This window comes from Siphateles boraxobius, unplaced genomic scaffold, assembly GCF_051911475.1.
Source record: "Siphateles boraxobius isolate OS27281-9 unplaced genomic scaffold, OSU_SipBor_1 5, whole genome shotgun sequence".
NCBI lineage: Eukaryota > Metazoa > Chordata > Actinopteri > Cypriniformes > Leuciscidae > Siphateles > Siphateles boraxobius.
In genome coordinates, this window is record NW_027509141.1 from 34,449,721 (window position 1) to 34,465,732 (window position 16,012).

The 16,012-nt window shown below is 36.1% G+C and overlaps 1 protein-coding gene across 7 annotated transcripts in view; it reads left to right on the top strand.

Annotated features, from left to right (window-relative positions):
• Nucleotides 1–16,012, top strand: part of LOC143711947 (voltage-gated potassium channel subunit beta-2) — a 119,114-nt gene that overhangs the window by 66,922 nt on the left and 36,180 nt on the right. Inside the window, exon 1 of one of the 7 annotated variants that reach the window (XR_013194940.1) lies at nt 14,949–15,771. The exons of 4 other annotated variants lie outside the window; for them this stretch is intronic. Coding sequence is in view for 2 of the 3 variants with exons in the window: in XM_077204152.1 (XP_077060267.1) it covers nt 15,563–15,771 (209 nt within the window). In the remaining variant the exon portion in view is untranslated. Of the gene's footprint in view, nt 1–14,948; nt 15,772–16,012 lie in introns of those variants that run through there. 2 more of the 7 variants (XM_077204152.1, XM_077204146.1) reach the window with 2 other exon arrangements.

Genomic DNA, 16,012 nt, shown 5'->3' on the forward strand with positions numbered 1-16,012 from the left:
GCTGAGTGGGCGTTAGCATATTGGCATGGCTTGCCTCAGATCATTTGCGTTTGAATAGCACGCGCTCTCCGTGGGCGTGTCAAATTAAAAGATAATGAGATCAAATGAGAACGACTGACATCTCCCCTTTTTCATATAGATTACATAAACAGAGAATATTTGTTTTTGTTATGAATTAGATCATTTAAAAGTACAAACTTAAACGATTATAAAGATATATTGATCATGCCTATGTGAATAGTATTCGCTGAGTTTAGAGACATGCTCAAAATAAAAGCTCACTGTGACGGAGAGCCAGAAAGCACACCCTGTTTATTTTCTTTATTTTACAAAAGCACAATGTTTTATTTCGTTTGTAATTGGACACATAAAAAAGTAGACATTTAACAGTTTATTTTTTTCATATTTCTTAAGTCTGTATGACCAAAAACGACAGAGTATTTTAGGTCTATTTTGCTGCTATGTGAAAAAAATCGAGCAAAACGCGCCGACGAAGTTCAGCTTTATTTCAAACACAGACTTTCAAAAACAACTTGTTTAACAATAAATACTTCAATTTTTTTTCCAGTACTTACGAGACGGTTATATACAGTTATCAGCAAATGTTGAAGTAGATTTATCTTTCGTCGTCTCAGAGAATATGCAGTTTCAGATGCCGAAAGCTTAGTCAGTTTTTACTTTCACTTTTTATAGATGAATAATTGAACGGGGTTCGAGAATTCTTCACTACCATAAATCTCACGCAAAGTTTGCTCATTGCTTGTGTGATATCCACTGGCTCGCCTTCATGGTTTAAAATGGAGAAACTGCCACCATTTTTCTTTATCACAATTTCATCTTTGCTCGCAAAATGATGAACAACGATTCACATTTCATGTGCGTACTTTCCCTTGATAATAAAGTAAGTATAATTAAGTGAATGAGTAAATAAACAGGTAAATTAATGACCCAATAAATGAGCAAATAAGTAAAAAAGCTCCCACACCCCGAAGATAATATCATGTATCAGTGATCTCGCACGCTGACGCAAGAGGATTTGACTATGAGTGTCGCACAACACTAGTGTCTGTATTGAATGACAGGTTTAGTCAGCATTTGCATTTGCTTAAATCTTCTCTTGAAATCATTTTGTTCTCTTAGAAACCCAAGATTTAAAGGATTTTATTAGATGCCCTGTTGTCACTAACAGAGGGGAGTATCTTCCATCATTCCTTGATCTTCAAAACAAGCTGCACCCGGATCAGACAGAAACATGCATTTCCGATCACACTCATCACTAATTCAAGGATGGAGGGATAGATAGACACTGAAGCTGCGAAAGAGAATGCCTCTCATGCCTTACTGTATGTCTTCTTAACCCAGACAATATGGCACTTGTGTAACATCAGTACTTACTAGGTTAACACGGGCAGATCTGTTATCAGTGTGCAAAAGACTGGGCTTTGATTGCAGCGCACTTAAGTTTGACAGCCCATGCATCCCAAATCTGCTTTATTTATTTCACTTGCCTTAAACCAAAAGGCTGAATTTCAGTGTGCACATTAGCCTTTTATATATATATATATATATATATATATATATATATATATATATATATATATACACATTACCACTGCATAGTCAATCAGCCTAATATACCCTCTGTCGTCTGTCATTAATGTTAATCAGACACCAAAAGAGAGAAAATCTTTCACTGCTCTTGACTGAATCAATTTTGTAACTTTAATGAGAATAAATGAATGCTTTTAATTCACACAGTGAAGAGTATGCAGTGTTTTTTAATACATTTCATTACTTTATACAATTTATGTAATAGGCCTATTTCTTATTTATAGTGCTTGAAGTTTTTCGGGTAGGCCTGTTTAATTTTTATCACTGTTTACGTGTCTGTAGTAAGCTTGAGAGTTTTTTTTTTATATTAGTCTATTCGTTTTTTGTGGTATTGAAAATGGTGACAAGAATTATGACATTTCAATGATATTGAATGGTATAATTTCAATGAAATAATATAAAAACCTTATTTGAAGCAAAAATAACTATATCGTGGTATATATCGTTATTGTGAAATATAAGATTTTGGTCATATTGCCCACTCCTCCTTTGTGTGATCGTCAAATCGCAGCGGTTGTGTTGTAAATATATTTATATACAGTAGTCTGCTGTAATCCACTCTGAAACATGCAGCTGTACTGTATTTTTGTTTCGATAAGGTATTTCTTTAATCAACGGGGGGAAAAAATTGGATGGTGGGGGATTCTTCCTTTTTTGTCTTTAGCTGATCACATGCATGTAATATGCATGTTGAAATTCACCCTTTGTACTACATTTTGTAAATTGTAAACAAATAATTGTATCTTTGTTGTGCCCTACATGTTGTTGTGTTAGAGTTGAAGGTGTATAACCTGAATGTTTAAGGTGATACGTAGAACACACTCTCCTCTCCTTGACATGTATCCGCTAGGGCAGCACTCAGTGGAATTACGTTTGACCCACAAAAGCGATTTCCTTACACCTGCTAAAAACCACCATCAGCTGTTGCATTTCAAACTCAAATTTCCTTCCCAGACATTCATAGTATGTTTACAGTGCTTGCACGAGCATTTTTATTGAATCTCCTCCTACTACTTAATCTTTTAAGTCTTCATTTTAAAAAATATATATATATATATATTTATCTTGATTTTTTTTTCAAGATAATTTCATGCTTAGATGAGCAATTTTGACTAGAATGTTGAATTACTAGAATAGCAATTATGCTATTGTAATAGTTGCATGCTGAATTGTAATTGGTCTTTTCTTTGTTGCATTTATTTTCACCTCTGCAATGGAAAGATGGCATCATAGGACATTTAATTACGTAGCTTAGCCGAAACCTAAGCTTACCTAAATGCTGTTCTTTTCCTGTCTATCAGGTGCTGCTCTTTCCTTCACATAAAGAATATCTTATTGACTTTCAATATCTAATTGGTGCAATTTAACACCATTCCTATGCACATATTGTTTTTTCTAAGTTTCAGTTACACATTGACCATAGTGATTAACTGGACATAGCCAGATACAATCTTGTGCCAGTGCTTAATGGTTTCCCAGCCATTCACTTTTCCATTATAACCCCAAGTAATGACCTTCTTAAATCATGAGCCTTGATTTGACAGCACTGGATGAGTGTTATTAGCAGATTTGAACACTAGGTGGAGATCAAGTTCTGTGAAGACATGATTTCAGACTCTCTTAGACAAGATCAGATTTCTCTCATCCCTCAGTTTAAGACTTTAATGGATGTCATGTGATGTTAGTGTGACGTCTGAAGGAGAGCAGGTCAAATTTCATCGTGTGATGAATTAAAAAACAAAACAAAAAGAAAACAATTAAATATTGACATTGTTTTAAGAAATTAAGTAAATCAATCCATTAAATACTCTTTAAGTAGTCCAATAATGCCAGGGAACAGCTTGTAGTTCATCAACTGTGTGAGACGCTATAAATTTAAAATAGTGTTTGTGATGTGTTGTGCATTTCTTTTGTCAGCCAGCAGGGGGCGGTGTGTACAGGACTTACAAATTGACTAAAATCAGGTTTGGGAACAGCTGTGTGAGGACCACATGTTTGCACATTAAGCTTTATTGATCATTATGCACACAAGCTGTTTTTAGTCTTACTGAGATATTAAGGAATCTGTATTATCTGAGCCAGCAGAATAATCAAACTGTAATGAATGAGTTCTGCATTTTTCTTATTCCATGTACCTCATAAGTGTAGCTTTCTTCTCTCAGTGTAAATGGCTCCATTTACTTGTGTTTTTCTTCTAAATGTTGCTTAAGGAGAACAATTTACTGTATACGGTATTTAAGAGCTGTTTTCTCAGTTTTCTTTAGATTTCGATGTTAAACGCAGAACCGTTATGGCGAAGTGTCTCAGCTGTAGGAAATAATCCATTATTTATTGGCTATATCGGACTAATTTTCTTATCGGACCGATAACCATAACATTAAAAATGTATCGACTGGGGGCCGATATATCATGCATCCCTAATTTTAAAATATATTGAATTTAAATTTAAAATTGTAATATTAATTGACAATATAAATTATGTAGAGTGGCCTGCAAAGATATTTCTTAAAACAATTGACTCCCTTTTTGTTTTTCTGCCTCTCAAGATACCATTAGATCAGCAGCAGAAGTTCTTACTGCGAAAAATAACGCAGCTTCTACATGCCTTTAATGTGAGGACAGCAGTCTGTGTCGGGCTCTTCAAATCAATTTCTCGGTCCACATGAATATGGCAGCATTACGTGAGAGGGCTTCCCCCAGATCTTTCATCACTTTAATGATCTTGAGATAACCAGACATCTTGCTTATTGAGGATAACATCAGTCGCTCATATTCTTGTCATTTATATGATTACTTTACAGTATTCCTCATTTAGCAGATGCTATCTTGTCCAAGCTGACTTACTGTCGGTTTGTACTTTTAGGGAAACCTGGAGCAACCTGGCACTTCGGCGGTAACCCGAGTCATTCCATACAAGTCAATCAACAAAAAACATTCTTCAAAAAGTTACATTTTTTTGTGAACTATTTTAACACTATTTTAACTATTTTAACTACTTTAACACAGGGTAAACGGTTTTCTTCAGATCCTTAACCTTGTGCATGAGTGATAGTAGTAGTGATGTAATGCTAATAGCGATTTCCCTTCCTAAGATTTTCAGATATTCAGAAACCATTGTACTGAATAAAACAAGCCCGATGATGTAACTTCAGTGGCTAAGCGTTCTCTAACAAAGCCAGAGGGAATTCAGTCTAACTATACCTCACATCTCCCATTTTCCTCATTCGTGCTTTGGTGGATTCTTGAGATTGAGCTCTGATTGTCTCTTCACAGCATTGCTTGCTGTAGTGATCCCTCTGTGCATTGTTATAGGATAAAAAAACAAATGATTCGCAAAGCGCTCAATTCTCCATTTTAATAGGATAAAAGTACAAGACTTCTTTATGTGTGTGTGCGTGTGTTTCAGGGAGTTTTCGCTGAGCACAGATTTTTGTGTCAGTTTTAGAGCTGAAGAGTCGAGTTATGTGGGCAGGATTCGGCTGGCTGCTGACACACTGATAGTTTGTGTTTTTGTGTGATTGAGGGAAGCCTTCCGGCAAAATTGTGAATCCCTGTCTCTCCAGAGGAACATAAATAGTGTTGTGCAGGTGAGGCCATCGCCATCTTTCAATCATCATATTCTTCCTGGACATGTCGGTCTGACAATGTCAGTGGGTTTAAAGATGGATCAGGTCTGTCAGCGAGCCATTAAGGGACACCTGTGATGTCACTTAATTTGAGGATGTTAAAGGAAAATTCCGGCCAAAAATGAACCAAGGGCTAAATAACACATGGGTACTGAGTCGACCGTTCTCTGGGATGCGTTTTCATGATAATTGAATGTACCCAGTTTTTAACGTTAGTTTTAGTTTAACCACAGATTAGCTTATAACGCTAGTGTATGGGGCATCAAATAAGTAAAAATAAAAATCGCTAGTTAATACCACTAACAAGGCTCAAACTAGCCCCACACTAACATGGCAGCATAATGAGAGTCTTCTGATCTTCAGCGCCAGTGCCTTTTATTTCTTGTACCCAAGAAGTCAATGGACAGCTATGTCAAAGGTTTTTCAATGTTACCGTATATCACTGTTGAATAGAGAGTCCAGCACAACAAGCTGGTGGGAAAAAAAGCGTCCAGTTTAAATACAATTTAAGTGATATACCTCTCTGTTATGCAGTGTTTCCATGGATATATACAGTTTAGTTTAAATGCTGTATATACAAAATTTATTTGAAATACATTTTATATTTTTCCTATTTTATCATATGTACAGATTTATAACTATAAATCTATACAATGTTTATTTTATTAGCAAAAATATCTTCAGGATATACAGTTAGAGGTCGACTGATTCATCGGTTTTGCCGATATATCGTTACCGATAGTTGATTGGTGGAACGGTAAAAATCCATACCGATAGTTTTCCCAGTTTGCTGGAACGGCTGAGAAGAGTATGCTGTCATTACACAGTACGAGAGCGCTGAGAACAGACTGCTGGCATTATACAGAGCGAGAGCGGCCTCTAGAGGACAAATAGATTATCACTAGCACCACGTGTTGTTTATTGTAACACGTAAGGCTGTGCAAAACAGGGAGAACGCTGACACTTCAGATGTGCATTTGAAACACCGTCAGTAAAATGGTATGAATGCAGAACACTACAGCTGAGGGGACTTACATTAGTAGCGGCTAACTCAAGCGGTTAAAACAATCTGACAAAAACACACAAACCTCACCCAGTTAAATGTGCATTAGTTACTATTTGCATTAGTTTATATCCAGCTGGTCACTTTTATGCATTCATTAGCCGACGAAGTTGCATATTTAAAGCTAGTGACGTATTTGCTTTCTCAACATTGATATGTTCATGCAGCCGACAGAAACATAAACAAATCAGAAACGCATTCGATTCAATTTTTTTTTATCACTGCAATACATATTGTTATTTTGATTAGATAATCATCAAGTGTTCTAATACAAAAGCAAATAAAGTGAGAGACTATACATGTAACATACATTTATGTAATTTTAATGCTCTGGCCTTTGCAGAAATTTAAAGATGGCTATCTTTAAGTATAGCATGACTCTTTGGATTTATATGAAATGGAAACACTTTACAATAAGATTACATTTTTGCATTAACTAAGGTTAATAATTGTTGTAGTATTGTTCATTGTTAGTTTGTTAATTTCAACATGTACTAATACATTTTAAATTGAGTTATAATTTAAATTTTATCTGTTAATCTTAGTTAATGTATTATGAACTAACATGAACGATCAAGGTAAAATTTTATTGCTCAAATATTAATGCATGCAGTAAAAATGTATATTGCATAATCATGAAAGCTAGCTAATACATCCTTGTTAACAAATGGGACTTGCAAAGTGTTACCTATGAAATTTACATGTTTATATGTTTCTAGGTTATAGCTAAAGAAACCTGTAATATTTTACTGTTTAAATTATTTTCTGTAGAATTCATTCTGTAGAACTTCTCTTTTTAATATATTCATATTTATTTCATTTAGCACATTTCAGTTCAGCTCTGTTTAGTCTAAAATATCGGTTGATTAATCGGTTATCGGCACGTACGGTCAAACCTAGTTATCTGTATCGGTAAAACCCACTATCGGTCGACCTCTATATATTTAACTAACTTGTAAATCCACTTTTGCTGGAAAAATTATAAAATAATACTAGTTATAACTATAAATAGTTTTTAACTCATTTTAACTGAAAAGACTATACACGTCATTTTTGAAATTTAGATGAAGCTTTATCTTTTAGCAGCTCGATAATTTTACCATGGTGACATATTAACATCAGCTGAATTCATAGCAACGGTGTTCGAAAATAACAGAAATTCAAATGTTAAGGTTTACATGATCTGCATATGTTTCTAAGGCATATAATCTGCATCTGTGATGCTGTCTGTCTACTGTGCTGAAACAACACTCTGGTTACTCTGCTTACTGTTGAGCCCTGGTCTCTCTCAGCACAGATAAGCTACTTTAATGTGTTTTCTCTATCACAGCGGTGTGTAGCACAGCTGTGTGTGTAGCAGCTGTTAGTTAAACATGATTAGCATGATTTGCATAATAACGTTTCCAGTTCACAAGAGTCAGCGTGTGTTCGTTAGTGTTTTGATATGTGGTATTGCTTGCCAACAACTGGAAAGCTTTATCTCCAGGTCTCTCTGGAGAATCAAGTGTTTGTTTGATATTGGAATACTCGATCAAGGAATATTTCGGTGTCACACCAAATCATCCAATTATTTACAGGTTCAAAAAAATGGATCCTTGATTTCAACATGCACATCTATATATATATATATATATATATATAGGCGTTTGTCATTTTTCTTGAATTTTCTTTTTTGCTCAGCTGGTTTGGTTCAGCCCCAATCAAAAAGCAATTTGTTTTCTGCCATTCGACGTTCCACGAGAGACTGTTGAACCTGCACATCTTCACAACATTAATTGCACGTTTGATGTCTATGTGCTTTACTGTGTATCCCAGCAGATACTGATTGGTCCAAGAAGGGGTAATAAAGAAAGGATTGATTGGCATTTAGAAGATTGGATGGTACATTTACAGGCATTTACCAGACAATAAATTACATTGTGGTTCACTCTTCCAAAATCTAGAGTCAGAACTACTATATATATATAGTATTTTGAGTGTTTTGTTTTTAATGCGAGTGTTACATATAATTTGTTTTATGAGATTTGTAAGACATTTTCCATAGAATTTAACACAAAAATAACTTCTTAAAATATGCTGCCATTCAAAAGTTTGGGGTCTGTGAGGATTTTTTAAAAATGTTTTTGAAGAACATTCTTGAAGAACATCAAGAACTTAGTTACAGTAAACATTAAATTCTGTAAGGAACACTATAGTAAAATACGATTGAGAATTAATATACAGTTTGGATTGGCGGTATGGTTTTGTTCTGGACAAGATCTCCCCTTAGCAGGTTGTCCGCGGGTCCTTAAAAAGTCTTAAATTAGATTTAAAAAATGTAAGGCCATAAAAAGTCTTAAAGTCTTATATTTACTAATGAAAGGTCTTAAATTTTCGATAGCAATTTGACTTGGACATATCTAAATGTTTTCCAAATTAAAACTATCTAATTAGCGTCCTTTTTTATTTATTATTCGTTCTTTTGTGGATTTGCTCGTGACATTTGAAGTAACTCGTAACGTAACTCGAAGTAAAAAAAAAAAAAGTCCGTATATGGGTGAAAATGCCCCTGGAACTCAATTTAAGGTTGCAAATATTGCCCTTTAATAAAAAAAACTGACCACTGCATAGAATATGAAAAATATGAATATCTTCAGGTGTCAGCTGTCAACAACAGGCCTAAACCAGCCATGTTACCAGTACACAAACATAATCTAATTATCATCAACAAAACTTTGAAAATATTGAGACATTTTTGTCAATATTGCGCACCCCTAATGTAAAGTATTAATTTTGATTTCTTCAGGTCTTAAAAAGGTCTTAAAAAGCCTTAAATTTGACTTTAAAAAGTGTGCAAATACCCTGCCTTAGGGTAAACAGAACAGAACCAACATGAATATATTGCAGATATCATTAATTCAATATTTTAATTTACAACATAATTTGAGAATTTTGTCTGATTCAAGGGGAATCAGAATGCCAAATCCTGACTGATGAGAGGAGGAGCTGTGGATGGAGGAGGGTAATTGGCTCCTGAGAAACGCGATGGCTGCTGATATTACTGAAGAGCTTATATATGTATACAGTGATAGGCGTCGTATTCCTGTAGGTAGACGTGGGTCAGCTGATGCGAGCTTGACTAACATGACCTGCCAGAACTGACGCTATACGCTTGATTATTATAAGATTGTTTGTTAAATAGAAAGTTAAAAAGAACAGCATTTATTTGAAATAGAATTCTTCTGTACTGTCTGTACTGTCACTTTTGATCAATTTAATGTCTCCTTGCTGGATAAGGGTATTCATTTATTTTTTAAAAAACTTTTAAACAGTAGTCACAGGTTCAGATCTTTTGTTTTGTAGGTAAATTTTCTCAACGAACATCCTTAAAACATGGCATACAACATGATATTCATCGTATCAATATATGTATTTTGTTTTAAGGATGTTAAGATATTTATTCTGGAAAACAAGCTAACCTTGCAGTGGGACCAAATTGTTGTATTTTTGAGTCATGGCTTTTTCACACACCTAGTTTGAGAATATCCATTGAATCTGGCCCAGAAAGTTATCCTTGGACATTGTGTGGATGAAAACTTCAGTTGCCATGGAGATTGCACATCCGCCTTCTCAAATTCACAAGGACTGTGACCAGTCAGTGTGTGAAGAAGACTTATAGGTTTCTAAATCAGTAAAATGCCACTATCCATCATTTCCATCTTGTATTACTCAAGCTAAATGCATCATTTCATTGGCATCTTGCACGTCACAGGCTTTCATTGATCTCCCATTATCACATTTTACCAAATCATGAACCAATATCAGCCAGGCCGATTAATCGATGTGCTTACTGAGGCATGATGGTTATGAATCGTTTGTTACTTGGCAACTAGAACCCACACACATAGGTCAAAATACAAGTGCTTAAAGCGAGCCGCTTCCCAGATGGCTCCGCTCATCGGTGGAGGGTTGTGTGATAGTGGTGTGGGTTTCACTTTGATACTGTACGTGCTCATACACAAAATGATTAAACCAGGCCCTTGGGTTTGTTCGGGCTAATGCACTTTGTGTTGTATTGTGTCACAGCTCCTGACGTGCCGTAGCAGGCATCGGCTTTCCAACACGGTCACACGTGTGTATTCTGGATGTAAGCAACTTTTTTAATCATTAGGCCTTAATCATTTACATTGTAAATAAATGGTGTATTACATTTTAAAATTCACTCTGTACGAAGCATTTGTGTCCGTGAGCACATGCACAAAGTTTGGTGACCCTGCTGTTTGATCGTAAGAAGAGCTGACATAGACAAAGCCTCTCGCTCCACTCGAGGAGTTCTGCATCATCCAGGGTTGCGTACGGGTGACAAAATTGCTGGCTGAGTTTGAGCAAGTGTGGCATGTGAGCCTCTCACTGCCCGCTCCCCCCAATCCACCACCGTTTAACTGGATGCAAAAAAAGCCAGCAATATTGAAGAAGACTTCTAACCAATCTAGATGCTTGCATTAGCCACTTTTTCATTTTTGTTGCACACAAAGATGACAGTTTAGAGGTCCACTGGGTGGTCTACTGATGGAGATGCACCTGTCTACTGCCACTTTCACATCTGTGTTCTTAATTTTAATGCAAATATACTAAGGATAAGCGTAGAGGTCCAAAATGAACACTCGCCAAGCTGCAAGTAATTGGCTGGATAGGAAGAACTCCCCAGTTGGCCGGTAACTTTAATAGGATATGCAACATTACCTGGTTAAGTCAAATGGTAAGAAAGGTCTGAGAATTAAAGGGATGTTTCAACCAAAAATGACAATTATGTCATTGTTTACTCACCTATGTCGTTCCAAACCAGTATGCATTTTTTCTTCAATGTTCTTAAAAATTAAAATATTTCTAAGAACATTGGGAACCAAAAAACATTTCTCAAAGTATCTTCTTTTATGCTCCACCAAAGAAAGTAAGTCATACAGTTTGGAGTGACATGAGGGTAAGTAAATTATGACAGAATTTCCTTTCTGAGATAACTACCCCTTCAAATCAAAGGCATACAAATGGTTTTCAAAGCAAAATATCTGCCTTTTCAAACAGCTTTGTCCTCAATGTAAAATTCATTAAGCTTTTTTGATAAGCTTACATTTAAAGTAAGCTTACATTGATTTTTTTTTTTTAAAGAATAGTCATCGTTTACGTCTATAACAAAATAAGATATTTGGAAAGATTTCTTCATACATATATATATATATATATATATATATATATATATATATATATATATATATATATATATATATATATATATATATATTAGGCCATACAATGAAAGTTTCACGATGCTGCGTGTGGGCAAGTTCAAAAGAGTTCACGAAGGCAAGCAAATCCAAATAATATCAGTTTATTCCAGAAGACGAAGGGAACACACACACATACAGATGATACAAACAATACCGGACAACAGAGAGCACAAGCAGGAACTTAAATACACAGAGATGATTAACAAACGACTAACAGCTGTGATGAAGGTGATTGGTGTCCATGGTGACTGATCAGTGGCGGGAAACACAGACAGGGAAACATACGTGAGGAGTGAAACTGTGACAGAGAGTCAATGGTGTCTAAAGTTGTTGGACCCCATTGGCTTTCACTGACTACGTTTATATGCAGCCAATTTTCGGGTTATGGTCGGGTTAAGGTCACTATTCGGGTTTCTGAAACATTAGGAATAACCCGTTTAAATGCGTGAGCAGAGAGAGTTACCCCTGTATACATGGAATTGCAATATCCAGATGTAAACGGCGACGCATGGTTAGCGTCTGGGTGTACGGACAACCTTAAGACGCAATATGCGTAATTTCCGATTCTTCCTGTATCCAAAAACAACAACAACAGCAGCAGCACGCGGATAATGAATAGTTTGGGGCAGATAGCGATCGCCTTTGTTTAGCTTTGGTGCTGGTACTGACCTCGCTCCAAATGTATGCTGTGCTGCGTCTCGCCATGTTTACTTCCGGTATAGGCTACTGCACGCGGGTTTTTGTATGCGCCGAGAAGTTCCTCTACTCAAAAGACCAAGATTCCTTGCGAATAGAACATGCGCAGAACACAAATCACTATGGGGATATGCCGATACGCGTTTACATGACCAAAAATTTGGGTTAGAAAAGGGGTACCCCAGGTATCATATCCGGGTTTTTTAAATCCGGGATATGAGCATATTCGGGTTTTTGCTGGTGTTTACATGGCCGTGCGTGACCGGGTTATTGCTAAAATCCCGGTTTTAAACGGGTTATTGGCTGCATGTAAACGTAGTAACTGTATGAGCAAATCATCCTTCAGAATATCTTTTTGTGTTCTACATATTTGGAACAAAATTAGAGTAAATGATGACGGATTTTTCAATTTGGGGTGAACTATCCCTCCATATGGTGATACACAATTTCTGGCATTAAGCCACCAAAACAGAAATATGTGGAACAGGCTGTTTTTGTGACAGTTTTACTGTAAATCCAGACTGATTTATCTTTAAATGATGCTCTAAGTGACAAAACTACCTGGTTTTCATACATACGTGATTTAAAAAACTGCTACATTTCATGACATAAATATATTTGTATAAACAAATAATGCAAAATACATTTTCATGGTGGGTTAGAACTATCTGGTGATTTTTCTCAGTTCACAAACTGTTGGCAGGTCTGGCAGAAAGTAGGTCTTCATTGGATATACTTCATTATTTTATTACTATAAAAGTGTGCACCATCAGCATGTACTTTATCCAGTCCTGTGCCCACTCACAATTACCAGTAAATTTCCTTGCTCTGGCAATATTATTTTCCAGCATCCTATGTCGTTCCTGTCCACATTGATTTCCATAACACAGCTAATTGGTTTCTGCTATGTGCTTCCTGTCTTTACCACATCAGACTCTGCTGATACTGACATAATTGGACCACTCAAACACTAACAAAAGTTTCGAGATGCATGAAATTTCCCCCACATTTTAAAGGGTTAAGAGAGCTGTCATGGTAATAGTTTGGCTTACATATTCCCCTGTGTGCATCTATTGTCTGACAGGAAGGCAGGCAGGTGAACTATATGATTTTGCGGCTGCACTGTAATGTGCTCCATCCTCCCCTGGCTTTGATACACATTCAGACAGATCAAGTTGCATAATGAATATTTTACACATGCCTGCACTGCATGCATGTATGAAAGATCCTGCCATGCACAGGGCGAAATTGTTTGCACAAAAAATTCTGTTCTTTTATTCTCTTGTTAATTGTCAACAGCTTGAAGTCAGAGTGGACACCTAACAACACACGAGCCGCTATGGTGGCATCAGCTGCAAGCTGTGCAAATAAACCTCCTGTTGTTGCTTTCAATCTATCTTTCGTTCTTTTTTTAATTTTTTTATTTAGTGAGGTCGATTGACATGACGAACAACATTTATATTGAGTGCAACAGTGACCACTGACTGTTAGTAGCTTCATTAGTATTTTTGCTATACATTTTTTAGAAATAGATTATTAAATAAAATCCTCTAAACCTTGAGCCAAACCATCCATCTCCAGTATGATTCACAATTTGCTGGTATTTGAAACTCAGCCAAAAATCAAAGGTACAATACTGTATATTTAACATCTTATTATGAAGCAATAAACTACTCATCCTATGAAGTGTTGGAAAATTATATAATTGAGTAAAAAATCAACCGTACAGTATCAAACAACTGACTATAGTTAAAGTAATTCAGAAGTATAAAATGCCTTATATTAGAAGTTTATTGTGTATTAGAAGTTTTTTGTAAAATATATACATGCACAGTGACTTGATTACATAATTTACAATGCTTTATGGCAATGGCTGCTCACTTCTGCTATTATTTTAATTTCATAGACTTCTCTGATTGAGTGATCTCTCTTCAGGAATTGTAATTCTTCACCAAAAGTGCTTAATTAAATGTTGTTGTTGTTGTTGTTGTTGTTGTTGTTGTTGTTGTTGTTGTTGTTGTTGTTGTTGTTGAAATAACATTGGCTTGATTTTACCAAAGCATATGTTATCGCTTAACATCATCGGATTCTTGAAAGCTGTACACTAGCCTTCAAAAGTTTGGGATCATTTATTTTTTTTATTTTTTTTAAAATTGAAGGTGAAAAAAAATCATTGTTACAAAAACAATTATTTCATAAATATAGTTTCTATTCGTCAAAGATAAAAGAAATATTATAAAGTATATATTTCTGTTTTTACTGTATTTTTTATTAAATAAATTGTTGAGCGTTGTTGAGCAGAAGATATTAGTAGTGTATGTTATCGGTAAACGTGCTTTGAATTGTTGCTTCAAACGTAAAACATCTGTTGTATAACATCTGTTGCAATTTTTTTTTCAGCTTAGCCACTTGCAGTTAAAATAGTGCAATAAGAAATATAAATTAAAATAATGTTGAAAGTACAGCAAATATTAGTATAAATATGAACAAAAATGATCAGTGTACAGCAAACCTGCTTCTGTACTCTCTCTTTCAGCTCCCCGTTTGCTCCTCCCACCCTCTCGTACTCGTTCTCTCATGCTCTGCCTCTTTGTGTCTCGTGCTCTGAATGCACTTGTAAGTTTAATCTCCACTGAGGAGGAGGAGGAGCGCCAATGCATGTTAGGTATCTCGGTAGCTGACAGATACAGTGCTCACAGGGGGAGGCATGAGAAGACATCGGATCCATTGGTACATCAATTTGTTGCTTTATGTTTGAAGTCTGTTTGGCCATTTTTTGTGTGCTACCACTACCAAGTGATCTGAAGCACTGAGCTGAGATTGCAAAGAAACCAGCTAGTGTGTTTGGATATGCGCTGTCTTTGATCAGGGCTGAAACAAGGATTTGAATGCAAAGAAAAAACGTTGAAGGAAATAAAGACTAGGACTGTACATTGTACTCTATTAAAGCCTCTTACGTGAGACTATACGTGACATGGAAGCCGTGCAGGTGGTCTTGAGCAGCAGCCCATTTGATAATCGAGCTGTGAAGTTCTTGTGCCGGTCGTAGAAGCAATGAAATAGGATTCTCGACATCGCTGAAGACTGCTTTATCAGGTCTTTGCAAGTCTAGTTGAGTAAGTCAGGCTTCAGTTGGATCAGCCCTCCTGTTAGTGAGGTCTCTGAGCAGGAGTCAAACACACTGCACAAACCAGTAGGACTGACAAACTTTTGCTCTGCAGAGCATCTGGATCTGGCTGACTTCTCTTTGTTTTTTGGTCTTTGTTTTTTCTCTGTGATAACCGTGCATCCTCTGAGACGGGATGCAGGTGTCATTTGTTTGCACGGATCACCGGTCCATGAGCCGTAGCACGGATGACCGGCTCAATCGACAAAATGCTAACAGTCCGAGCACTGGTACCCGAAGCAAGTTCAAAGCCGTGGCCATGGTGGCCAGAAGCCTAGGACAGCTGTCCGTCCAAAGCGTGCCCTCCTCAAGTGACCAGAGCATGAGAACTGGCATGAAATATAGGTAGGAAAACTAATATAATGAAAGAGATGGTGACTGTGAATCCTGTTGGATAATATCCAATAATAAAATTTGCAGAAAATGTTAAATAATACATTTTGGTCAATATAATTTTGTGTAATAATACAATTAAATCATTTTTATGTTAAAATATCATTTGAACACATTGGAGTTAAAAGAAAAAAAAATAACATTTGCATAATTTTGTCTTTATTGAATGCTAAATGGTCCTATCAGGTTTAAT